We start from the raw sequence: 27587 nt of genomic DNA, 5'->3' as shown, positions 1-27587 counted from the left end.
TCTTAGCTATGTTTTGGTCACACAGTAATTTTAGGCTACCCTTAAAAAAGCCTCTTTCACCTGAGGCAATATGCTCATATGTGCTCAAAGGTTCTACTTTCATGCAATATGGTGATGTTGCAGTATAAATGTCTAGATAAATTGATAGTTATACAGAGATGCTTCCATTTTAGCAGCTCATCTTCCAGTTCAGTAAAACTTTCCCTTTGTCTTTGTTAGGCTTATGGTTTTGTGTACATATATGGTCTAAACCAGTGGTTCTCACCTTTTTGGGCTCAAGACTCATTTATAAATATGTATGGCCTGTCGCAACCGAGTAAATAATCTGGAGGTGGAGGCCCTGGGGTGGTTTCCGTCAGATCCTGCCCCCTGTATGGGGGTTGGGTCCTGCCCAGCACTCACCCCACAGTGGTGGCTCCTGCAGCCCCTGTGCTATGGAGCTCGCTGGGCTTTGCTCTCCACTCCAGGTGTTGCAACCTCTGGAATTGCAGCACCGCTCAGGTTTGGCCCTGCCCCCTGACTCTCATTTGTGTGAGTGGAGTTGTGACCTGCCTCATGGGATTGAAGTGCCACTCATTCAAATTTGGCCTACCCGGACTCGTTGTCATGATGGCTGAGCTAAACCAGAGTAGCGCTGGGACCCCAGAGGTTACAGTGCCTGGACAGGGAGGCAAGCCCAGCCAGCTCCATGGGACAGGAGTTACCACGTGACCCTTTGAAACATTCTGGTGACCCAAATTTTCTCTCTCAACCCATAGGTTGAGAAATCCCGGTTTAAACCGTTGGCATGACTTAAAAATCAGTACAGATTGGAGCTCCCACTCCATATGACAAAGGATTGTGAATCAACTCAGAGGACTGTACAAAGCAGTGTTACATTGCAAGTGCCTTTCCTCCTAACTGGAGATCATCTCAGTGATGGAAAAACTGTGGGTAGAGAACCCATTATTTCTTTTTCTCCACTTGGGAACCTTCAGAGAATGCCACCCCTCCTTCCTCATGCTGTTATGAAACTGTTGAAAATGTTATGAAAGGTGTGTAAAAAGTTCTGCTACCAGTTTCTCAGACCTGATCAGCTTTTTGGTGTCTTCCCAGAGAATGTTGGTGTCTTCCCAGAGATACCTTTCTGTCAGCATAGATCTCCTCTCTTGTAGGCATATTTTGCTCCTCCGATATCATATAACACTGTTGAGCCAAAATCTTGGAACCTTTGTGTGAGCCTAGGATATTTCAGGAGTTCAAATTGGTCTTCGAAGTATTTTCAAATGTTCTCAAAGACTAGAAAATCATCTGATAATGCATAGGCTTAAGCATAAACATCTTATTGATGTCAAATCTCTGAAATGATAGGTCACTTTTTCTGTTCCTTAGAAAAATTCTATAGATTAACTATCATTTGTGATTAAAGTGTACCATTTAAATTTGTTCACAGTAAGTTCTCTTGAACCCTTATATTAATGTAGTTTCACGTGCTCTCTTTAAGGAGATGTCTTCATAAATTTCAACTATTTGAGTTAGCATTTCAATTTGAATTAGTGGACCACATGTGTCTCAGCTAACTCCCTCAGTATGAACTTTCATAAATGGGAATCGGTTCTCCACAACACAGGTTGTTTATGAATACCATCTCAATCAAACTATTCTCTTTCTTTGTTTCTTCCAACATCTTGCAAGTACTTTGAGACTATGGTAATGATGTAATAGATTATAGAGCTGTCAAATGAAATATTGTTAGATATAATGTTAATATTCATAGCTAGATGTTGATTGTTTTTTCTTTTCTCATTTGAAATTAATATTTATTTGACCTACAAAATAGGATGCATATTACTACCTCAGTCAAACTAGTACTTACCATAGGTCTTCCCAGTTTATTGTGGGGATATAAAATCCAAGTTCTCTTATCTGTAAAATAAGGTTATATAGAAAAATAGTGAATTGTATTCGTATGCTACAGCAATGCAGTCTGGCCTGTTTCTAGACGTTTTTGGGGAGCTGTTACTGAGAAAAGATATAGGCAGAGCTCAGGTTATTTAAATAAATGAAAGTGAATTTGAGGAGATGAGTTTAATGTAGTGAGGAGCGGGGAGGAAGTCAGCAAAGGTGTTTATGGAGGAGGAGTTATGATCAAAAGTTCAGAGATGAAGATGTTTTTAGCAGCAGCATTTTGTTAATGTGAAAGGCAAAGAGGTGAGAAATGGGGAGGCCAGAGAGGATAGGTTGTACTAATCAAGTTGAAAGATGACAACACCATGGTTAGAAGTTTAAGTAGTAGTAAAGAGAGGGTAGAAAGGATGAATTTTGGTGGTGATGTAGAGGAATTAGTTATGATACAAAGGAAGAAAACATAAAATTCACAAAACATCTAGGATACAATTTATTTGTATTACCATAGCACCTAGGAACCCAGTCACGGACCAGGACACCATTGTGCTAGGTGCCATACAAACACAGAACAAAAAGACAGCCCTTGCCTCAAAAGCTTGCAACTGAAGTATAAGACGAGACAACACATGGAGACAGACACAGGTTAGTATAAGGAAACATTGAGGCAATATTGGTCAGCATGATAGGCAGTAGTATTAGTGCACAGGTGGCTAACTATGATCAATATTTTTATAGTCATCACAGCAAAAGTTTTAAAGAGATTTAAAGGAAAATAATTAAGTAGTTTTACAGATGTTTACGGGGAGCTTCGCCCACTCATGAGGAGCAGTATGGGAAAAAGCACAAAAGTGATTGCTGGAAAATTTGACAAGTGGCTGATGGAGGCTGACATCGTTGGGCAATCCGAGATGGGAGCCAACATTTTGATAGTGAAAAAGAGATTATAGAAAGGATGGTAGTAGGCCGTGAAAGACCAGAAAAATGAAGACAAGCAGCTTATGTATTATGCAATAGAAAATGGGGAGTCAGTGGAGGGATGCAAAGAGAGTGGTGACATGGTTGAAAGCAACGGGCTAGAATGATCTTTGCAGCAGCATTCTGAATGGATATGAATGGGGTAAGATTGCATTTGTCAAAGCCAGAGAAAAGGCAGTAATCAATATACAGTGTGATGAGAGCTTGGATGAGAGTTTTAGCTGTGTGGATGAATATGAAAGGCTGTATCTTAGAGATGTGATGCAGAAAGAATCTGCAAGATTTAGATGCAGCCTGGATGTGAGGGCCTAATGAGTAGTCCAAGTTGGAGATAAAGATACTAAGATTGTCAACAGTGATAGAGGAGGGAGAGTGATTAGGAGGAGGAACATGAGAAGTGCTTTTCTGACAGATTGCCTACTCATATTTAATGTGACAACCAAGAGTTCAGTGGTAGTTCCTCTGTGCATATCAGTAGTTCTAAAACTGCTTGCATATTTACAGTATTAATAGATGTAATTGAAAGATAATGAATACATATGTAAAATGATTTAGTTAATGAATACCAGTGTTGTTAATTGCAATGATTGAAGTGTGAGTGGCATTTAAAATGTATAAGGGTACTGGTACTGTTTTCTTCCTTGTATTGATAAAATTTTGAAGAATAACTTCTCCTGCAATAAATACAGCTTAGTAGTTTCTGCAAAATCTGTAGATTTTGCTTTAGACCTGTGAATCTTCACTTGCTTCACTTGAAAAAGTGCCTGTCTGACAAGTAATCTTCCCTTTTTATCCGTTGTCTTTCATTGCATTTAGCATGTTGTTCCTAATAAAATTAGTTACCGGTAGTTCCAGATTTAAATTTGTCTGCTTGTGTATGTAGACACTTCTTCTCCCCAATTCTTCCTCTTTTGGTCCATCCTTGCATCCTCCCAATCTATCTATATTGCCAATGCTAGTGGCAACATCCATTCACAATGAGAGTACAGCTTGAGTTGGCCTATTATTTTTAGCCACTGAGTTTATATGTGCCACTCAATTTATAGGTGCTAATAACTCTTCCCTAGAGAGCAGCCTTTTAAAGGATAAATATCTAGCCTATTATGAATAGAAGTAGAAATTAACTACTGTATCTTATAGTTGCTATTGCAGATGTTCACATCCATATACAATTTATAATTAGATCATTTCAACCATGACAATCAACTTGTTTGTCGGTTTAAAAAATAAAATTACTCTTGGGTTGTGAATTAGTAAATTTCCAAATGCTGCCAAGTATGTTAGTCTACATAAAACCCAAACACTCAGTTATTCGATTCTTAATATATGAAAGCTGTTTGTTTTAAAGAATTGAGCATTGTCTCCATACAATATGGAATAGTAGTAATTCTGGTCTTGGCTTTCATGTTTTAAAAAAAGCTTGACAAAGATGCTGTTTTCAGCCAGCTATTAGAAATTCTAATAATTTAGAATTTAATCTATCAATTAAATGTTGATAAAATGAGCAACTTTGCTAACCGGATGATTTTGCTGGGTGTGCTAAGTGAAGTTTATATTAGTCTTGCAGCATTGAGATAATATAATAAAAACAAGTACTGCCCTACTAAATCAGCAACTGTACCAGGACTGTTTTTTCCCCCCCTTAGACTTGGAGGTATGCATCCAGATTGGGAATTTCCTGGTCTCTTTCAAAATACTAATTTTGCCTCATTTCTGCCTTATTTATGTATAAGCTTCAGATGTAACAAGATAAACTAAAAGGTTTCATTTAGAGACCTCTTAAAGTAGAGCATTTTTAAAGCAGGTAGGTGTCTCTACCCTAGTTTTCCATGAAACATTTTATCCATTGAAGCAGACTTTTAAAAACAGCTTGTTTTGATAGCAGCCTGTTCTCCTGTGGGCCTTCAGCCTTTGCTTCCTGGCAGCACCTTTGGTGCGAAAAGAGAGTGATCAATTGGGAGACTATCAGTGCCAGCATGCATAGAGTGATAAGTTAACACACCACTGGGAATTTCTAGGGCCCACCAAGATACTTCACTTCTAATGTGCTAACAAGCTCATTTTTCTACCTCTTGCCTCTTCAGTTATTTTTTTTTCTCAGAAGAGCTTAGAAGTTGAGTGCATCAGGCATAATGAAAAGCTCTGTAGGAGGGAGAAGCAATAACCCCATTTTTCTCCTTTCAGCCAAATAGAAAATTAGCTTCTGGTAATACACAAAGGCCAGTATTTTTTGTGCAAGGGGCACTGCTGTGAATCAAAGGACTCTATTAACTGCAGAAAATTCAGCAGCTGTGAATCTCCCCCAATGAAAAAAAGTGCTTTTCAACAAGTTGTGAGATATGTAGTATTATTTAGACTTCAACCATCAGTTTCATCCTCTACCACTTATATATAGCCTCTTAAAAACTGTGCTATATTAGTCTCCTGTGTTAAGGCTCAATACTGTGTATGTCCCCCAACCTAAGAACTTGATAATGGAGGGTTTTTTTATTTCTTCTTGTCCTAGTGTTTCCATTATAATGTTTTCGGGGTAGAATTCTTCTGAGGTTCAACTATCTCAGTATTCAGAAAGAATTTCAAAAATTCCAGACAGTTGATTTCAATATTTATATGTACTCAAGTTGTGGTATAAGCAAAGAATACTATGGAGCCCATTTTATTTGATGGAAAACTATTTTGGATATTGTATTTATTGATTTTGGCCACATTTTTTATTAATTAGAGTAATTTACTCAAATATACTTGGTTGTAATTGCTTCCTGTGTGATATTTACATATAAGGATTCTCACTACATATCCCTTTTAATTGCTGAAATATAATCGTGAAAACCAGAAGAGTACCTAAAACGTATTATCTTCAGTCCTAATTCAGGGCTGAAATTTTATTGCTTATCGTAATTGAAAATGGCAGGCTCATCTGTTTAATAGTATTTAGTGCTTAGATATAGCATTTTACATGTTCTGCCTACTTTTCACAACACACCAATGAGAAAGATATGTAGCTATTATCCCCATTTTACAGAAAGGAAAACTGAGTCCAAAAAAGGTAAAATAACTTCCCTAAAAATACATGGCAAGTCACCAGCAGAACCAGGCTTAGAACTTAGGACTTCCAAACTGCCAACCCTCAGTTTGTTCCTCCACTCTGTGCTGCGTCTTACTAAAATATGCAAACAAAAATATGTTAATGGAAATGTTAATACTTGCAAAGAGTAAATCATTTGTTAAAAATACACATGTTAAGGAGAATATACTGTAGGATTTTTTTTTCTTTTATGCTTATGTAAGATATTTAAACATGGCCTGCCTAACTCAACACACTGAGTCCAGCTGGACAACTTTAAAAGTTGTGGAAGAAAAGGTTAACTGATTTCTCAGTTCAGGAACTATACGACATGAAGTCAGCATGGTAGTTTTTCTTGATAATTGTATGTTGCTGCCTGCTGCTCTACATTTTGACAGCCATTTCCATAGTTGCTTTCACGAACAGCAGAAATATTCTCTTTTTTTCTCGCTCTCTCTGTGCTAACAGCACAATCAGGCCTGCTGGAACAAGAAGCCTGGAGAGGGTTCTTCAAAAGCAACAACACTTCAAGATGCTGGTCTCCAGTCAATAATATCAGAGAGGGAGAATGTGGTGAAAAGGAAGTACGGTATTTTGCTGTCAGTGCCCTCCGACACTCTGTTAGCCAGTATTTAGGGGTCCTGCAGATTCTTTACAAATATGTCTGCTTTTTTTAATGGCATAATTGACTAGGTATTTTTTTCTGATACACGTTTTAAGCTATGTATTTATCTTAACTGCATGAATTTGTTTAGGGATTGTGGAAACAGTTATTTTTCATTGAAAATATAGAGAGTTTTTTTGAGAGGAAGAATCTAGTTTGTTGTTCGTTAATGATAGTTATTTTTCACAATATACCCCTACAAATTACAATTACAGAATTTTTAAAACCTAATTTTAAACAGTATTATAACTAAGTCAGTTTGCTGCTTTAGAAAATAATCTGTAATCTTAGGTTGATTGAAACAATTTTGAGGTGCATAAGAAAAGAAAGTAAAATTGACCCAAAGGCAGCATGTAGCCTTATTCAAAGATATTTTGCTTTAGCTTCATCCAGCTGTCGAACAGTATTATAATCGAAATAGCCTGAGCCATGAGGTACACATCAGAATATAACTTATCCCAATGTTCAGAAGGAGTTCAGATCCAGAGTTTAGGTTCAGACCCATCTCTAATTAATTTTTTTGTAATGTATGCCGCACTATTAAACTATCATTTTATTGGCTAACTAAAATAATGTTATGTAAAGATTTGAGAATATTTTAAATTAATCCAAAAATGCCATACTTTCAGTGTTAGTAAACTGCGAATGGTCATTGAAATTTATAATATGCACGTACATGAATAAATTTGCTAAAGGGAATAACATAGCTGAATTACTGAGTAGGCTTTAGTGTTTAGCAAATGTGTGATCTGACTTTAAGTTGATCCTTAACTCTTGGGTAAACCAGCTATGAAGAGAGAGCTCGATATCTGCAAACCATTGTTCAACACCATCTAGAGCCCACAACTTTTGAGGACTTTGCTGCTCAGGTTTTCTGTCCAGCACCCTATCAACATTTGCCCTCTGATTCAGGTAAGAAATGCCTTACCTGAATTATCTTTCATAGTGTTTAATGAAACTTAAAATGCACTATCCTTACTTATAAAATCTGTAAATTCCAAACTTTTATGTATTATGAAGACTGATCATTAATCTGAAAATGTACAAAGTGATTTTATATTTTCATATTTGAGCGACTGTGTAGTTCATAACCACAGGAGAGTTGCCTTTCATTCCTTAGTTTGTTGCCTGGCACTATGATTTGGCAAAATATTTTAGTAGAACAACCAAGTTCTATATTTTTACAATGAATGTTTATCATATGCTCATACTAAATCTCATAAAAATCTAGGTACATGTGGCATTTCATCTGGGCTGCAGGCTGATGAATCCTTAAGTATTATTCCTAGACCTTCTCTAAGACAGCTTTAGTTTGCTATCTTGCTGTAATGTGAAAGCTCAAATTAAAATGCCAAGAAAATTTTGTATTCACGAATTTTATATTTTCAAAATATTAAGAAGCAACAAAATTTTCAGATCCATTTTTTTCTTCCTGGTAACTTATCTTTAGAAGTCTGTTTTATAAGAAGGTACTGCATTTTCAGTTACTAATAAAAATAATAATCAGTAAGAAAATGAGTAACTCAAGGCCTTCCTGTTCTGATGATGATTTCGTGACTCCTTATGATTATTTCATTTATTTTATTTCCCCTCTTTTTAGATCATTAAATATCAGTTCTGTTTATCTGAAGGTAAGACAAAAAGTCCAAAAAAACCCATTTGTTCTTATTACTTTTACTAAAGCACTAAGCTTTTAACCAAGTTGTATGCAAACTTTCCTTGTTACCCTTGTTCACTCTAAAAAGAATTTCACGTTGATTGAGAAATTTCCACTACATTTTCTTCAAGTTTTTGTCTTTTACTAATCCCAGGTCTGCATGAAACACTAACAGTGGTTATGGGATTAAAGTAACTAATGGTAGACACGGTTGTTGAACTAGTAATACTTTATTGTGTTGACCTTTTGTTTCTCAGCATGAACAAGTAGTACTGGATGGCAGTGGTGTGTTTTGTACCCTGTACTGTCTTGCATTGATGTTGGTAGATAATCCATAATGGTGCTGTAGGAGAGGAGAAGAAGAAGAATGCATAACACTTGAAATTTTGTTGTTGATAAACTTGTGTAATTTTAATGCAAAGTAAATCAAAATGCCACCATTTGAAAAGCTATGATTCGCACATTTGCAGTTGAGTAAAATCAGTTCAGTTTTCTTCTTAAAACAATAGATAGAAATCAAATGAGATTAGAATTGGTAAATCGGTACTTCTTTATATTTGGTTTTCTGATTGCAAAAATGTCTAAGATATACAGAAATAAATTCTAAAACGCACGCTTCGTTAGTCCAGAAAAGATTAAGGACATCTTTAAAATACTGGAAAAGCTTAAAAACACTGAGATTACTATGTTTGAAAAGATAACAGTAAGTAGGGGAAGCTAAATTTAAAGACAATAAATGTTAAACTGAGGAAATATGTTAAAGTGACATGTTTTTTACACATCTCTTAATCAACCAGCAGACTTGATTGCTACAGGATATTGACCTATTTGAGATTCAAAACAGGGTTCATAAGAAATTTAGAAATAACATTTATATTTACATTACTAGTGTTTATTTAAAGAAAAAATACCCTGTGCTACCTCTTCCCTAATGGTATTCAGTAGTTATTCCACATGGTCGGAGTTGCCTTCTCTCTCTCTCTCTCTCTCTCTCTCTCCTTTTTTTTTTTTTATGTACTTAAGCATTTGTTTTAATTTTATCTATTCACTTTCAGTTATCCCCCTGCACTAGCAAGTATAGTATGCATAATTTGTCTGGTGCATTTTTGGGGGGAAGTGGAGCATAGCCACCTTCCTCTGAAGCATCGATTTATCAAACACTTGGTTAGTTAGACCAGTGGTCTGTTCTGGAATGGCAATTCCTATGTTTCTTTTAAAATAATCTTATTTGATTTTCTCTAACTTCAGTTTGAACAAATACTTTTAAAACTTTATTTTAGGTTAAACATTTCTACCAAATGAACTATTTTTCAATGGCAATCTCAATGGGAATATTACAATTATTTTTGCATATGAGTGTATAAACTGTGTGTACTGTATTTATTACAGATTTCATTTTTTAAAAAAGTTAGTTTAATTTCTGCAAATAACTTCTATTAAACAAGTGTCTTTTTCGAAATATTACATATTTACATGTTAATACAAATATGATAAAACACTATTGCCATCTCTGATCAAAGAGCCCTGAGTACTTGGTTTTTTATTATTAAAAAATTGAATAGATTATGCAATCAGTGTCTAAATATTAGTGGTCATTGAATGAAAATGAGTGCATCCTACACAGCAGTTACGTATTTCTGATAGCTTCACGTGTGCCGAGTAATCTGTAAATTATAAGAGAAACAATGAAGAAATCACTTTTTTAAATCAATTGGTTTTGAAATCTGGAAAATAACCAGGTACCAATTTGAGGGCAGATGGCTAAAACTAAATTCAGATTTTTTCCTCTTTATTCCAAGTAAATTAACAAACTTACTGAACCCTCTTCTTGTCTGACAGAAGTAAATCTCACTGTTCCAGAAAATTGAAATCCCAAACCTGGATTTCAAAATGCTTTCCCAAAAGGATTCTATAATAATATATGGAGATATACCTATCTTATAGAACTTGAAGGGACCCTGAAAGGTCATTGAGTCCAGCCCCCTGCCTTCACTAGCAGGACCAAGTACTGATTTTTTTGCCCCAGATCCCTAAGTGGCCCCTGCAAGGATTGAACTCAACCCTGGGTTTAGCAGGCCAATGCTCAAACCACTGAGCTATCCCTCTCCCCCACACCCTTTTTTTTTTTTTAAAGCACTGATACAAATATAAGTCCTACACGATGTTGTTATGCCATTTACACACCATTAAAGCCAATAGAGTTATATTAGGGTTAAAACCATCATAATAGAGTGGAGAATTAGTCCCATAGGTTGAACCGTTTTTACATCTAATTTCTCAACAACCTTAAGGATGCATCCTGTCTCACTAACTATTGTCTTTTTAGAAATTGGGTTAAAATATTATTGTATTAGATTTCTCTTAGAGTTTTTACATTCATTTTAAAATATATTGACATGTCTTAATTCTACTTAACCATGTGGGATATTTGTTACATTTGATATGCTTGATAACTCAGGATATATAATCAGAATATCAGATTTTTTTAAATGTTCACTAATTCCACAGTTTATGGCCATTCTTGACTAGAAGTAGGGGTGGATGAAGAGGGGTGCAAAATATTTTTAGGTTTTCAGTGTTCTAGGCCCCAATTCCATTATTTTAATAATCTTATGGCAAATGTCTTCTTAAATCTAACCAAGATCTCCAAGACCAGTCATATGTTAGTACAACTGATGAAGATAGGCTTTATAAGGAGGCAGTGCATACAATTTCACCTTTTAGGGGAAAGAAGATTAAACTTATAGAAAGTGTGAATCTAAGACAAAATCACCAACTGCTGTAAATAAATTTGTCCCTGACATCCCATTGGTCAGTTTTGATGTGCCAAAGTTTTGACCATATTTGAAAAACAGCAAGTTGAACACTGTTGAATGATAAAATTGTGCTTCAACACACTAACTTTACTGAAGATGCAGACCTTAGAAAGAGCTGTCACCTTCATTATGGTCACTACAGTTGTTTCTTAGAAGGTGATAGCTGTGGCTGTTGCTATGGTCTCCATCACCATAGTATCGCAGCACTTCCCAAGTATTTAAAAATTGAAGTATGGAGAGGGGTAACTAGTGGTGTTCCCCAAGGGTCAGTCCTCGGACCGATCCTATTCAACTTATTCATAAATGATCTGGAGAAAGGGGTAAACAGTGAGGTGGCAAAGTTTGCAGATGATACTAAACTGCTCAAGATAGTTAAGTCCAAAGCAAACTGTGAAGAACTTCAAAAAGATCTCACAAAACTAAGTGATTGGGCAACAAAATGGCAAATGAAATTTAATGTGGATAAATGTAAAGTAATGCACATTGGAAAAAATAACCCCAACTATACATACAATATGATGGGGGCTAATTTAGCTACAACAAGTCAGGAAAAAGATCTTGGAGTCATCGTGGATAGTTCTCTGAAAATGTCCACGCAGTGTGCAAAGGCGGTCAAAAAAGCAAACAGGATGTTAGGGATCATTAAAAAGGGGATAGAGAATAAGACTGAGAATATATTATTGCCCTTATATAAATCGATGGTACGCCCTCATCTCAAATACTGCGTACAGATGTGGTCTCCTCATCTCAAAAAAGATATACTGGCACTAGAAAAGGTTCAGAAAAAGGCAACTAAAATGATTAAGGGTTTGGAACGGGTCCCATATGAGGAGAGATTAAAGAGGCTAGGACTCTTCGGCTTGGAAAAGAGGAGACTAAGGGGGGATATGATAGAAGTATATAAAATCATGAGTGATGTGGAGAAAGTGGATAAGGAAAAGTTATTTACTTATTCCCATAATACAAGAACTAGGGGTCATCAAATGAAATTAATAGGCAGCAGGTTTAAAACAAATAAAAGGAAGTTCTTCTTCACGCAGCGCACAGTCAACTTGTGGAACTCCTTACTTGAGGAGGTTGTGAAGGCTAGGACTATAACAGAGTTTAAAAGAGAACTGGATAAATTCATGGTGGTTAAATCCATTAATGGCTATTACCCAGGACGGGTAAGGAATGGTGTCCCTAGCCTCTGACTGTCAGAGGGTGGAGATGAATGGCAGGAGAGAGATCACTTGATCATTGCCTGTTAGGTTCACTCCCTCTGGGGCACCTGGCATTGGCCACTGTCGGTAGACAGGATACTGGGCTAGATGGACCTTTGGTCTGACCCGGTACGGCCTTTCTTATGTTCTTATGAAGTAATCTCTCTCTCTATCTCTCTCTCTCTCAGCCTATAGGAGAAATAGCTTGTTTAGCTTATAGGCGCTGGACTTGCAGAATAGGTGGACACACTGAAATGATTTTGTTTTAAGTGAGCTTTTCCTGTGTTTGAGACAAACAATAGAATGGCTATTTTGCCTTCATATTTGTCCTGCCTGTATCCGAGTCTTTGAATACAATAACCTGGGACGTAGTAACAATAACCTTAGGTGAGCTAATACCAGTCCCTAGAGTAAGACAGGTTTCTCTGATGCAGAGTAGACCAGGATACTTGTCAATGTTAAAATCATGGATGTGGAAGGGCTTATTGACAATGTGAGGCTCAGATCTTTATCTTGTTGCTGAAGAGTTTTTTTCCCTTTCCTGTTTTTCAATCCAATGCCACGGACCATAGTAGATAATTATGCTGATTCCTATAAACAAAGGGTTCCTCTAGCACAGTTCATTTGGTCACAATATTGTGTCATGAGATCGGTCTGGATCCTTTAGCCCATCCCTGAACAGGGCAGGAGCCTTTTTATCCCATAGACAATAGTTTAGTGACTGAATGTTTCAAAACGTTATTCACACAGTTCTTCCAGCCCCCTGTGCAGTAGGTATGTATCCCAATTTACAGGTAAAGGAACTGGTGAATATTGAGGTTGTGACTTGTCCACCTTGGACAGAAGGCCTTGAGATTTAGTATTTTAGTTATGAGACCGGGGATTAGGATGGAGGGACTGAGTTTTAATCTCAGTTCTTCCATTAATTCTATGGTTTCAGAGTAGCAGCCGTGTTAGTCTGTATCCGCAAAAAGAACAGGAGTACTTGTGGCACCTTAGAGACTACCTAATTTATGTAAGCATAAGCTTTCGTGGGCTACAGCCCACTTCATCGGATGCATGTAGTGGAAAGCATGTAGTCCACGAAAGCTTATGCTCAAATAAATGTGTTAGTCTCTAAGGTGCCACAAGTACTCCCATTAATTCAATGTAACTTAATCTCTCTCTCTCTCTATTTTCCACTTATAAATGGGAATAAAGATGCTCACCTCTCTCTGGAAGGGGATTGTAAATTACAATGGATTGTGATGTTTGAAATTCAGGAGCAAAGGAACAGTAGAACTGCAAAGGTTCGTTATTAAGGCTTCATGGCTGGGGAGAGTACTCAGGAATTCCCCTGCCTATCCCTGCTTTAGGTCAAGGTACTTGCAAGGATCATAATTACAGCTGAGAGAGACTGCAGTTTCCATCCTGCAGAAAATTTTAATCTTTGATCTTTTTTATTCCAAATCTGAGCGAAAGACCAGAAATGCAAAATCTTCCCTAGAAAAGAGAATTTTTGGGGGGGAAATTTCTGTTTAAGAACTGACACAGAATTTTCAAAAAAATTCCAGGCCAGCTGCTCAGTCAGGCAGTCTGGAACCAGCCAACCAAAGTAGCCGGCCCCCTTGAAAGTCACAGAGCCCACCAGGTGGGCTGCAAGGGATCCTGGGCAGCCTGGTAGGCTCATCTGTGTACTGAATGAGACAGAGATCCAGTGTAAGAAATAGTATGTGATCATGTAATTCAAGACTATGTCTTAATATACATGCACAAGAGGGCAGAATTAAGGTTGCATGGGCATCCTTAATTCTGGCATTTCCTAACTTCTGAGTGCTTTGCAACCTTAATAATGTTCTTTTAACATAGTTTTTGTGTGTATAATTTCCTAGGTTTTTAAAAAAGCAAACTGAAAAAACAAACTTCATCATGTGGCATCATATGGATACTTACATAGTTCATCAGCAGTATTGGAATCTTTCGATCCACCATACAGATCTCTGCCACTTGAGCTAATGGAGTAACTGATAGCAGTAGTAGGTTGTCATTCTCTATGTGGGTGGGTCCAGCAGGGGAGGCATTGATAGCACAGGAGACACAGGCTCCCTGTTGTCAGTTCCACTGCTTGTCCCCGGCCCAGCCTACAACATCCCAAAACTGCAACTGTAGGGAAAATCCAGCTTCACCCTTTCAGCCCGGGTCTGGAACATGTTCAGCGCAGATAAAATTTTCAGGGAATTTAGCTCCAAAGCTCTAGGAAGTCTGAGTATATGCAAACTGATTTTTCAAAGACGTAAAATTTGGGCAGATTTTCATGGGGAGCAAAAAGTACATCCCTGCAACAATGACTCCCCTTCCCCGTCCCCCACCACCCTACTAAATTTCAAGTCCTGTTCCAAAGCATAGGAGTACTAGAATTTCTCAAAAGATCACTGGAGTTTAACATGGGCAAAATATATTTCTTCCTATCCATCTTCTCAGAAATGACTGGACTGTTTTGTTTTAAACTTTCAAGAAAAATTCAGCCAAAGGCAGATCCCCAGCATGGAAAAATTACAGGCCAAATGGTTTGAAGTGATAAACAACTAAACACAGGGTCTTATCATGGAAAGTCTTGGATAATAGGTGGTGCAACACGCCTTGGGAAAACAGAATTTTAAAATAGGGGTTATTTTTAATGTTTTAAAATTTTGGAGAGTCAGAATTGACCAGCAGAATGCGTTATATGTACCTGGATTCTATAGGAATTCATGAGGTCAAATACTGTATATCAGCAGCTCTTGGGTCCACCACTTCAATCATTTTCAACTCATACAAAGGTGAAAGTATAACTATATTTCCCCCTTTCTTACATCTAAATATATTTAGCAATTGTAAAAGTAAGCATCTTTTCTTAAATACCACAACCAAAATAGCTTTTAAATTTGTCTTTAAAAAAAATGAAAATATAACAATTAAAATTTTAGTTTCCAACTTTCCCATTCTGTTCACCACTAAAATGAGCACAACTGGCTGTGAAAGTATTTTGAAGCTTTATTATGATCACTGAATATTCTAACCACCTAGCCCATCATACTACTTTAGTCTAACATGGTCAAGCATCAGTCCTCTAAAAAATGGGGATGACCCTTTGGTAATTGTCTTTCAAATGATTTGACATAATTGTTACTAAGTCATCTTTTTTTCTAATAGCATTTTCTGCTTCTATTTCATTTGTCAACTAGGTTCTTTATTTTTGTTTAGGCTTGCTATAATTTGAATAAATATATAAAGATGGCCAAAATAATATTTACATGAAAGACTTAAAAACTCTGAAGGGGAATTTAAAGTTGCAAATTGATAGCTATGACATCTGGAACACATTGCCAGTAAATTTATTATTTTAATCCATCCATTGTTATCAAAATTAAATCTCATAAACTGCTGTTATTCTTCACTCTTCTGGTTTTATATGTTCAGATGTAGAACACGCCTTACATGACATCTCTTCTTCAGTAAACCCAAGTCTGTTACCCGCATTTTAAAGTTTTTAGATTATACATAAACTTACATTTTCTAATGTCTGTCTTCAGTAATTGTAAACAAAATATTATGTAACACTGGAGTAATACTTCAATCAAAATTGTACGTTATTTTTGAAGTATTTCTTTATCCAGTGTAATTGGTGGTTTTTCTTTTGAAAGCTGGTGAATGTTAGAATTCTCTTGACGCTATAGGTAAAACACCATGTTCTGATTTACCCTTTGACTTACACAATACAGCTCAAATGTTACACTGATATTTTTCCCTATTTCATCTTTTCAGCGGATTCCTTTTCTATGCTAGGTGTAATTCTGAGCATATTAAAAATGTGAAACAGTGATGGTGAACAGAAGCAAAGTATCAAACTTCCATTTTTATTTTTCCTTCTGGATTTTTTTAAGGAAGTATTGAATTGTTTTCACAAACTTTTAAGAAGAGCTTAAGATAGAGTGATTGGCATGTGTTGCATTTGTACTAAATAAGACTGCTGGATCTAGGTGATTTTTATAGAACTCTTTTTTTCCTTTCTTTTTCCTTATAACTCTTAGTCGGTAAGTATAACTCCTGATTTCAGAGCTATTGCTCCATTACGCATACTAACCTGTCATTCTCTTTAACCTGTAGCATGAACAGCAGTTACATAATGAAATTCTATCTATTCTGTCATCTGTGCTCATCTGTTAATGCCCTTCAACCTTTGCGGTTCGTGTCTAGTGTCTCGCACCTGTTACTTTTATCTTTTCTTCCCCCTCCCCCACTTGTGTCCACTCCTTCCTCATCACTTCTTCATTCTCAACAAAGAAAGAAATGCTGTGATATTTCTTCTCCTTCTAAAACCTCCACTAGAAAGCACTGACCACATCAAGGTAAAGGGCAAAGGCTTGAAATGGAAGGTCTTTCACACTAGCTGTGAATGGCATGCTGTGCAAAACATCCATGGTTTTCTATTCTCTAATTCCCATGATTTGAAATGCTTTAATTCATTATAAAATTAGAGCAAGATAGAATTTCAAAAAACGAAGAGGGTGTGTGTTTCCCCACTTGCATTTTTTATAAGGCATAGTGAGTTAGGCACTATCGTACCGTTCCAGATTGTTTGGCAATGCAGTACCTAGTTCATGAACAGAATTGCTGTCACCAGCTGGGGAACAAATAACACAGTGCCTTTTCCTCCCCCTGTCACTTGGGTGGGTCATGTCAGTTTGAACAACATGAGAAGTACTGTGGTCTCTTTGGAGTAGGCAGATGATGGATCAGACAAGTAGAACATCTGAGTTGTTAAATCGGTTTGGTTTATGGCAATATGTTTTAGGTACATACTTCTGACCTGAGTATGTGATTTCACTGACCACTTTAGGGCATCATCAAAATAAATTATATTCAGAGATTTATATGTGTAATAAAGTGATCCCCTCTATGCATTGAGCTTACGCTGAGGAGTGGTAGCCTCAGTTTTGATTGTTACATCTATATTGTAGAGAAGAGGCCAGGGAACGGGAAAAATATAGGTTGAAATTCTGGTCCCATTGAAGCCTATTCAAGTTTTACCTTTGATTTGAGTGGGATCAGGATTTCACCCATAATTTCTATAGGCCAAAATTATCAGTAAGGATTCCGGTAATGAGATAAATCAATCTGCCAGGCTGTGCTACAAGTTAATTATAATTAGTTAAGTCTATCTGTTAGAGTTGAGTGAATAATGGAGTTTGTGGTTTGCTGGCAATTCTGAAAATTCAGGAAAAAATTGTTTTGAGTTGAAGTGAAAATAGAATTCCTTGGGTTGTTGGGGGGCATTGTTTTGTTTTTTGTTTTGTAATGAGAAAAATTGGGGGGAAATGAATTGGATCAAAAACTAAATGTTTAATTTCAACCCCAATTTTTTTGATTTCAGACATTTTCACAGAAGCAAAGGCTTTGATTCACAAAATTCAGGGGATGAGCTGGGGGAAGGAAAGGCCTCTTTTATAACTCTTAATTCAGTGGTTAGGGTACTCACATGGGATGTGGGAGACTCAGGTTCAATTCTCCCCTCTGCCTCGTGTAGAAAAGGCATTTGAACTTCAGCATCTCCACAGTGCAGGAGAGTATCCTAGTCTCTGGGCTATGGGATATTGTGCTGTGGATCTTTCTCAATCTGTTCTGTTGAAGCTGTTCTATTTATTATAAATAGTCACTGGATTGGGGACTTACACTTCAGTCATCTCCCACATCCTAGGCGAGTCCCCTAACTACCAAGCTATAGAGCAGAGGTCCCCAAACTCTGGGGCATGTCCCTCAGGGGCAGGGAGGAGTGTTCGGGGGCATGCCTAGGGCCCAGGCCAGCCCCCACAGGGGACAGGGAGGGAGGGCCGCCCCACCACAGCTCCAGCCAAGGCTCCACTCCTACCCCTGCCCCCAGTGTCAGCCCCCTTATCTCTATCCACGTCCCCCCCTCATGGAGCTGCAGCCCTGCTCCTGGCCCCAGCTTGAGGAGGGAGCAGGCATGGACAACGGAAAGGGAAGGCACAAGGTAAAATGTTTGGGGATCTCTGCCATAGAGTCTGCTGGCTTGTTCGTTGTCATTCATAGGAGCAATCCATAGTCATTGGGACAGGGAAAGAGAGTGAGAGTGACTTGATAAGCCAGGTGGTTAAACCTAGAATGTAGGAGACACCAGTTCATGTTCCTGCTGCAATTACTACTTAAATATTTATTTTAAAAAAAAAAAAAAAAGTAGAACAGCTTTAACAGGACAGATTGAGAGAGACCCACACCAGAATATCCCACAGCCCAGTGGCTAGGACAATCACCTCCAATGTGGGAGATGCAAGTTCAAATCCCTTCACTTCATCACGGGAATTGAACCTGGGTTTCCCATATGCCAGGAGAGTATTCTAAGCACTAGCTAAAGCAGCAGTTCTCAACCCACAGGCTGCATGCAGTGGCAGCCCAATTAGCACGCAACTGTGGCTCAGCTGTTTACTAAAAAAAATTCAAAATGTGCTGCTCTGGTCTCGCAAGGGGTGGGGCTGGCTGAGGGGGAGTTTGGTCAAAACTATTTGGCAAATTCAACACATCACTGATAGTTTCAGCTGAACTGAAACTGCATTTTTTGGGCTAATAAACTATTCAAGGGAAAAAAATCACCCAACTGTTTATTGTAGATACTCAAGAGGGACTGATGAACACAGTTATAAATCTCTGCACACAGAAATAATTAGAGAGAATGCAACTTTGATCTCTCATTTGTTACCTTTTCTTTTGCATCTTTTTGTGGGAGAGGATGTTGAGGACGGAAGAGTTGGGTGGTGTGGTTTTCATAATGAGCTCTCAAAAAAAGTCTCTGGGCCTTCTGAGGGTGCTCAGGTAATGAGTTGCCTTCTGTAATCTTAAATTCATCTTGTTCCTTTTACAAAGAAAATAAAGCATGTAGAACATCCAATTAGTAAGATCTGTTCAAGCTTCTGCCTTGTGCATCTGGAGGAATTTGTCTTCTCGTGCTTTTTACTAAAGATTAGGTCCTACCAATGGGGGCCCCTCAGTGATCCCCTTCTCCCAGTTCTGCCTTTTCAGTTGCTTTCCTAGAATTCACTGCATACTCACCAAACTGTTAATCCTTCACATTCTGACTGCCAAGTGAATTTGCTTTCTCTCTGGTTATAGTTTGATTAATAACTCTCCATCCTTGAAGAAAGCTGTCATGTTTGCCCTCCTGACAAGAGGAATGGTGTTGTCCATTTCAGTCCTGTCTCATTGCAGAGATTGAGGTTTACAGTACCTTGTAGACTAGGGAGAGTTTTTGGCATAGCTTTTTCTTTAGGGGTTAATTTGTTCTCTTGCTACTTTTGTTCAGTGAAGTTTCACACAGTTGGTAAAGGGTTTGTATATGCTGTGCACTGATGGCGTAGCTCCAGTTCCCATCTGTTCCCTGTCTGTAGATTTCCTTGCTGTGAGTGAGGAAGACTGGACTAACAAGCTTGGTGTCCTCTGCAGGCTCCTGCCCAGAGACCCAGCCAGGCGAAACTCCAGCAGCAGTGCAGGTGGATGGGACCGATTTAGCTTCTCCAATGTCTCCTCGGACTAGCAAGAGCCGAATGTCCATGAAACTTCGCCGCTCCTCTGGCTCAGCCAACAAGTCCTAAACATTGAGAAACCTGCAGCTTCCTAATAAACAGTGATCAGCAACCCCCTAGTGCACTGACTCTCTGCTTTCAGTTAAAAGAAAATGTTCCTGATATGTGTCTCTCCCATAGCCAGCGCAGCCTTTTCCTGTACATTTATTTTAGACAGCGACACTGGAATTTTATTTGTAATTTAATATTTTAGCTTTTGTTGTGGTTTTTTTTTTTTATAAAACTCCAGGCTGCCATATTATTTTCAGTGTAGTTTCTTCTCTGCACTTTTTACCTTCCAGGATGATGATGTCTAAAGTAGCCACTTTTAACCCTGTTGTTAACCTGAAGGCACACACGGAATTGGAGACTGCAGTCTTATTACATTTTATTTATTGTGCCCCCATTGCAATTTTCTTTGTAACAGAAATAAATAAATATGTACAATTTGAAAATGAATGTACAATTTTAAATTCCAAATGCATTTGTAACGTCCTCATCAAATGTCACAGATATTGTTCATGCACAGGATGTGTACAGATTATTTATGTTATAAGAATAAAATACTTAAAATAAATGGTCTTTTAGCATTTCAGAGTTCAAATGAGAGAATTTGCTAGCAGCACCAACTCCTTCACTATGTAATGTATCATTTCATAACTGTGCAGGTGATGCCATAACCTATGCCCAAATACCAGAAAAAATCACTGTGCTGAAATTCTATTTATGCTTGGCTTCCAAATATTTTTATAATGTTTGCTTTCTAAGTTGTATCAATAGTAAATTCTATTCTGTTCTGAAGCTGTGGCCTTTATCATCAGGCTGCTGGGTCTAGATCTATATTGCTCTTTCTTACATAAAAGCACTTTTCTGATGTAAATTCATTGCTACAGTGATGTGTACTTTTGAAGAAAAGGGAACATGCTCCAGAAGTCTGACCTGAAATACTGGGTTTTTTTTCTAACCATATAGGTGTAGATTAGTACACATTCCACCCACCAAGAGATATTTTCCTACAGGCGATGAAATGCTCACATTTGTTTTGAGTTGGGCATATTCTGTTATAATGAAATGTAGCATGGCATTGGTACTAACTGCATGTGTAAATATATCATAAGGCAACAATAGAAATATAAATTATGTATTGTCATTCATGTAGTATCTACAAATTTGTAATGGTTAAAGAGAAGACATGCTATTTAATAATACAATAAAATTATTCTTACCACCACCTTTATATTATTCATTCCTCTGCAGAGATTGGACTCTTGTTATTCAAATCAATGAGAGTGGCTTAGTCTGTTATCAGATAAATTAGAGGATTTGGGAAGGGTTGGTGTAATGTGTGATTTTGTTTTCATCCTTACTAAATTTGGTGTAAATTCTTAGATCTCTAGCCTTAGCCCCTCATAGTGCTTCCAACACAGATCCTCTGAAAACTCTTCCCCAGAGCCACTAGGCTAATATGCAGTACCTAAAGCAGGTCAAATAATACAAAGCACCTATGAGAACATCTTGCTGTGTGAGCTATGCGCTCTTAGCTCGTTGCAGGAACAGCATTTGGTGGTCATTATATGGTTTTAGTCAGTTCTTAGTTCATTATATTTGATTGTAGGAGCAAAGATTAAGGCTGGTGATGTGATAGTCTCATTTATTAAGTGAGTTTCTCCAAGGGAGAATTTACTTTAAAGAAATTAATTAGATTTGTTTAAAACCTCCCTTTAGACTTTTGATGCTTTTTAAAAGCCTTCCTAGAATACCAAATTACCAAAGCCCCTTTCGTTTCTCAACAGATCACTGCAAAGATGCACTTATGAAATAATAGCACTGTTCAGATAAGTTCTGACAAAACGTGTTGTTGAGCTGGAACTTTTGTTTCAGCAGTTTTGTGTGAAGGTTTTCCCCATGTTTATAGATTGGCCCAAAAACTCAGAAGAGTCAAACAAGAGAAACACCCCTCTCATGCATATTTGTACTTAGGAAACTAGCATTGTATCTTTAATCTTTTGTTATACAAGTCTCACTACTCCGTGCCTTCATACTTTATATTTGTGTATAAAGAGATGCTAAACTGTGAAGAAATAATTACTGTAGAGGAAGCCAATCCAGCTATTTTTAATTGATTCTTCTGCTCATTTGAGAGGGTACAGGCGCTGATTATTTTAATCTATTAGTCTATACAAAATCACCTGCTAACCCATTCCCCAGCTAGCTTCAGGAAAAGGATTAGTTTTGTTTTAAATACTTTATTCAAATATCACTTTTGCCTAAGTTACCATCCTATTTTGAAATAAGTATTTGTATGCAGAGATTCAGGAGGAAACATCACTATCTTTGCACTCTGAATGTGATGTTCTAAAACATTCAGACAGATCCCTACAAATGGGGAAATATATTGCCAATGCACTTAATATAGAGAGAGACAAGGTGGGTAAGATAATCTTATTTTTCAACAGGCCACTTCACCTTGAACGGTCCCAAAGGGCTGGTCTACACTGGGGGGGGGGGGGTCGAGCCAAGATACGCAACTTCAACTACGCGAATAGCGTAGCTGAAGTCGAAGTATCTTGGATCGAATTACCTGGGATCCAGACGGCAAGGGATCGATGGCCGCGGCGCCCCCGTCGACTGCGCTACCCCTGCTCGCTCTGGTGGAGTTCCGGAGTCGACGATGAGCGCGTTCGGGATGCGATATATCGATCCTGGATAAATCGATTGCTACCCACCATATCGGCGGGTAATGAAGACTTACCCTTAGAATGTGTGTTAACTACTTATGCTAAATAATCGTTTCAACTTGTATTTAACGTGACATGGAGTACCTTTCCCAGACCTGAAGAAAAGCTCTTTGGGGCTCAAAAGCTTGTCTCTCACCAACAGAAGCGGGTTTAATAAAAGATGCGTCAGCCACCTTGTGTGTCTAATATCCTGGGACCCAGATGGCTATAATACTGCAACAAAGTATGTTGTGTGTCAATATAGGAGGGGCGCTTATCTCATCTGCTCTTTAGCAACATTGTAGAAGGACTGTGTCGTCTTTTAAGCATAGCTAATGTTCACAACAGCAGTAGAGGGGCTGGAGTTTGAGTTAATTGAGAAAGAGGGGATTCGGGATCGTAGCCCCTTGGAATCCTGAGCGCTGAAATGGATCGCTTAGAGGCATCCTGTGTGATGATTTTGTACTGGTGCTCTTTGCCCTTGTTCTGGATAAAACACAATGCAAGGAATGTACCCATTTCTGTGTAGTGCCGTGGCCAAGCTAGCAGCCCACTAAAATCGCAAAAGTTTTCCAACCTCTAGTTAAGAGAGGAGCGTTTCGTCTACACTACATTTTCTAGGGTATACAACATACAGTGATCAGAAAAGGCGCAAGTAGCTAACAAACGGTTAACCATTCATATTTTAATAACCAACAGCAGACAGTACGGTTAATTCTCCATAAGTATTGCTAGTTATATAGGACTTGACACTGACTTAATATGAACACTTAACTTTATGTACTTTAATACAGGATACAGCGAAGAAAACACTTCATAATAAATTATTAAAGTTGAGGAGCTGGGGCTTCTATTAAAACAATTTAACTAAGCCAGTCTCCTTTTTCACGAAAAATAATACTCTTCTTTTTAAATAGGATATGCGGCTGTACTTCTATCCTGGGGGAGAGACTGCAGAAGATTATTTACTTTCACTTTGTCAGTAGCCGCTTCCCCAGCACTCCCCAAAGCCCACAGCCAGCCCGAGATTTTTATGTTTGGATAATTTTCGTCCTTTCAAGCATTATATAAGAGCTCTTCAAAATACTGTTACTAACTTTCAGTGGTAAGGGGGCCATGCCTAGATCCAACTCCCCAACTTTATTGAAAATATGACGCTTGTCACTAATTCTCTTTCACTTCTTGGATTCACAGAATATACATTGCAGTCTAAGTCCATTAAGGCAGCAAGGATAATTCGTAGTCAACTTGTGGTTGACTTATTAAACTTTTGGCATGATGGCAACGGGACTTTTCGTTCGCTGCCACTTGGCAGCCTCTCCCCTGCCCCTTCCTGATTTTTCCTTTGTAGACATGTATGCACACACCGCGACTTTCCATAGGAATTACAGTTTGGATAGGATTCGTTTAGCTTACCGGTGGTTTTGAAGAATCCTATCAAATCAACTATTTAAACTATAGGAGAGTCATTAACACTGCAGACTACAACCAAATACACCCCTTCCCCCGGGAGCACTAGACATTTCAAACACCAGTTTAGAGGGACTCTGAAAGGTGACAGTTCAGTCCCTATGAACGAGATTCTCCTGTCAGGGCCCGTGCCTTCCCATGCCCTCTTACTCATTAGCAGCCTGGTCTGACGGCCATCTGGAGCAGAAGGACCTGCCTGTTCTCCGTGGGGTGGCACTTGTTGATGTGCCTGGTGAGGCCCGGCGAGCTGAAGAAGGTAGCAGGGCAGTGCTTGCAGGAGAAGATCTGCTGCTCCCCTTCCGTGGCACTGCTCTCGGGCTGCACCATGGGCAGCAGCAGCTCCTCCCGCACGGCGTGCCACAGCCGGTGCTTGTCCCTGATGTCCGCCGAGGGGAAGTGAGCCCCGCACAGGTGGCAGGGGAAGGTGATCTGGCCCCGCTCCAGGGGGCTGTAGGCCGTGGGCCGGGGCGCCTCGTGGGTGCTGAGGTGCTTGCGCAGGTAAGCCTGGCGGCGGAACTTCTTGTGGCAGTAGGGGCAGACGAAGACCTCGTTGCCGCCGGGGATCGGGCCCGGAGGGGCCGCCTCCCTCAGCCCCTCGCCGCCCGCCAGGCACAGGGCGCTCTGGCCGGCGGGCTTCAGGTCTCGGCAGCAGGAGCTGTCCGCGGCGCTGGGGTGCTGATCCTGCTCGGGTGGCGGCGGCGGCTGGCGCGGCCCCTCTGGGGCTGCGGGGCGCGGCTCGCTGCTGTTCTCCTTCCCCTCAGAGGGGCACGGGGCGCCCGAGGGCTTCTTGGCGCCCGGGCCGTCGGCGCCGGCGGCGGGGCGGGGCTTGTGCCAGCGGCGGTGCGAGGCCAGGTTGGCCGGGCAGCTGAAGATCTTGTGGCACTCGGGGCAGCGGTACTCGACGCGCACGATGCGCGAGCAGCGGTGCTGGGCCAGCGCCAGCGGGTCGGCGTACTGCTCCTTGCACAGCTGGCAGATGAACTCGCCCAGCGGCGTGCGCCCGCCCGCGGGGGGGCCGGCCCTGCCCTCCGGCCCTTCCGCCTTGATCCGCAGCCCCAGCACGGGCGACGTGGTCACCTCGTCGGCGAAGCTGAGCTTCCGCAGGGCCTTGGGCTTCTTGGCCGGCGCCTTGGCCCGGGGCGGCCGCTTCAGCGCCGGGCAGAGCGGTTCCTGGGCCAGCCGGCCGCCCGGCGCGGGGAGGGGCGTGCGGGGCGGCAGCAGGAGCCTCTCGGCGGGCGGGAAGGACTCGGCGGAGGCGGGCGAGCTGAGGCAGCGCTCGAAGAAAGCCTTCCTCAGCCCCGCCGCGCTGCAGGCGCCCCCCGCACCCCAGGCGGCCGGTCCCTCGGGCGGAGTTGGCCGGCAAGTGGCTATCCCAGGAGCTGGCTCCGGGCTCGGCGGCGGAGCGACCGGCTCCCCCTCCTCCCGGGCGGCTTTGGGGAGCGGGGACAAGGGTGGGCCGGCCCCCGCGGCCAGCGGGGGCTCCTGGGCGGGGGGCACCTGTAGCGGCTGCTGGAGGTCCCTCTCCTGGCGGCGCACCCTGTAGGAGCCGCCCGCCCTCCTGCTCCGCTTCACCAGAAACCCCCGGGGCATCTTCCCGCGTGCGGGGCGAGGGCCAGGGCACCGGGCTGAGCCTGCAGCCCCCCAGGAGCGCTGAGCATCGCGGCGCCGCCTGCCCGAGGTGCATTTATACCTAAAGGCGCCTATTGTTTGCCAAGGCGTCATCCTCCCTTCAGCAAAGGGCGGCCAATGAGGAGTTGGAGCCGCCGCTGGATGAGGGAGGGGAGGAGGATGGGCTGGGAAGGGAAGGAGCCTCAAGTGTGTGGGCGGGGGGGCCCTCTGAGTCCTGGCTAGAGGGCCCCTCCGAACACCCTCACCGCTAGGGACAGAGGGTCTGAGCTGGCACAAGGCGTCCAACGCAGGCCAGACAGAGCCCACGCAGACTCTGCCCTTGGATCTTCATGGTCCCTGCCTGGGATTTGGAATTACACCAACCAATACACCCATCCAACGGGAGAGAACCCCCTTCTGACCACTCTGTAGCTAGACCAGCTTAGCTCCCCCCAGCCCAGCGCTGGGTATGGGCTGCCACAGGAGCCCCAGGTCTCTGGTCTGACGGCTACCAAATGTTATCTTGACTAGAGACCCTGGGAGTTCCAGGCAGGCTCTCGGCGACGCTTACCCTACAGTTCCCAAGACCATGGGAGTCCAGGGAGTTACCTTACGGGAGCTTCTCCTGGAATGACGGTTCTTTAAAGCTGGGGGGTTGGTTAAGTGAAAGAAGCAATTTCTCTTCCCTCTAAAATCCTGGAGATTGATCTAAATGAGTGAATTGCACGTGTTTATGTCCTGACTGTCGCTGGTTCTTCAGTGTATCTGTCTCGCTATTTCCTCCTTCCTCGGGGCCCCACCATCACTTACTCCCTCTTCTGCAAGGCGTTTGCCTCGTGGACTAAGACATTTTAGATCTTCTTATAACAATGGATCAAATTCATATCCCCCGTCATCAAGTGCATCCTATGAGGTGAATTTAGTCCATCTCACATCAAGAAATGGGATAAATTTAACAGGAAGTCCTCCACTCCCAACCTTGCAAGATGTCCTCCTCCTAAGAAGGTAGGTGAAATATATCAATGTGGGGGTCGTTTTCTCTTTAATTACCAGGTTACATCCATCTAATTGACATGTCTCTAGTCTAGATCTAGTTTGCTAAATTAGGTTTTTATTCCTACCCGAAAAAAGGCAACAGGAAGCACATGCACTTACAGCTCCTCCCCATTCCAGCGCTCCTTGGAAAAAGAAGCACCAGGACTTTGTAAAGGATTGGCGTCTATGTGTGTTAAAGAGGTGGTACCCGCTCAGCTACACTTGACTTGTTCAGAAAGTTAATCATAGGTTTTTCCTTCTGTAGCTCCTATCAGGTCCATCCCACTAGACAGTGCTGGGTAGGTAGTCCCAGTTGTACATTTGTTAGAGCTTTGTCCAGTCTAGTTTGAAATGATCTAAGCTGTCTGCCGTTGCACTTTGGGATGGAACTGGGGCTGTGTGTCTGTCACTGTGTTTCTCTTCAGGGGTATGTCCTCTACTGCCAGGCACCAGCACTCTCATTACCATACAGCTGCTGGCCTGCTTGCTGCAGCTTCACACTGTTGGAGAGAGAGAGGGATGGAGATATGGGACAATTTAATGCACTGAACCATTGGCTTGTGTTTTCATTTCAAACCGTGCCTCCTAAAAGCTCCAGGGGAAAGGGCTTTTGTCTGCCAGCTACCACACCTTGGTAAATTAAGTCCCAAGCAGACTGTGAAGAGCTACAAAAGAATCTCACAAAACTGGAGACAGCTTCTGTCTGAGGAGAGATTAATAAAACTGAGACTTTTCAGCTTGGAAAAGAGACGACTAAGGGGGGATATGATAGAGGTATATAAAATCATGACTGGTGTAGAGAAAGTAAATAAGGAAGTGTTATTAGGGATGGTGTCCCTAACCTCTGTTTGCCAAAAACTGGGAATGGGCAACAGGGGATGGATCACTTGATGATTACCT

The 27587-nt window shown here is 40.7% G+C and overlaps 2 protein-coding genes across 3 annotated transcripts in view; one reads left to right on the top strand and one right to left on the bottom strand.

Annotated features, from left to right (window-relative positions):
• Positions 1-21076, top strand: part of RALGAPA1 (Ral GTPase activating protein catalytic alpha subunit 1) — a 240762-nt gene extending 219686 nt beyond the window's left edge. Inside the window, exons 39-41 of one of the 2 annotated variants that reach the window (XM_026651454.2) lie at positions 7378-7502; positions 8191-8221; positions 19684-21076. In XM_026651454.2, coding sequence (XP_026507239.1) covers positions 7378-7502; positions 8191-8198 — 133 coding nt within the window. In that variant the 3' untranslated portion in view covers positions 8199-8221; positions 19684-21076. The remainder of the gene's footprint in view (positions 1-7377; positions 7503-8190; positions 8222-19683) is intronic. The other variant, XM_024195992.3, reaches the window with a different exon arrangement.
• Positions 21077-24197: 3121 nt separating this feature from the next.
• Positions 24198-25766, bottom strand: INSM2 (INSM transcriptional repressor 2). Its single transcript, XM_024195946.2, has one exon. It carries the CDS (start codon positions 25764-25766, stop codon positions 24198-24200), a length of 1569 nt encoding a protein of 522 aa, XP_024051714.2.
• Positions 25767-27587: the final 1821 nt, after the last annotated feature.

Source organism: Terrapene carolina, unplaced genomic scaffold, assembly GCF_002925995.2.
Source record: "Terrapene carolina triunguis isolate 2854851 unplaced genomic scaffold, T_m_triunguis-2.0 Scaffold96, whole genome shotgun sequence".
In the NCBI taxonomy this organism is placed as follows: domain Eukaryota; kingdom Metazoa; phylum Chordata; order Testudines; family Emydidae; genus Terrapene; species Terrapene triunguis.
Note: the sequence above shows the minus strand (reverse complement) of the source record. Positions and strands in the feature narration are given on the sequence as shown.

Coding starts and splice junctions, on each gene's coding strand:
- INSM2 (XM_024195946.2), bottom strand. CDS start 25,766: ATGACGCCTTGGCAAACAATAGGCGCCTTTAGGTATAAATGCACCTCG.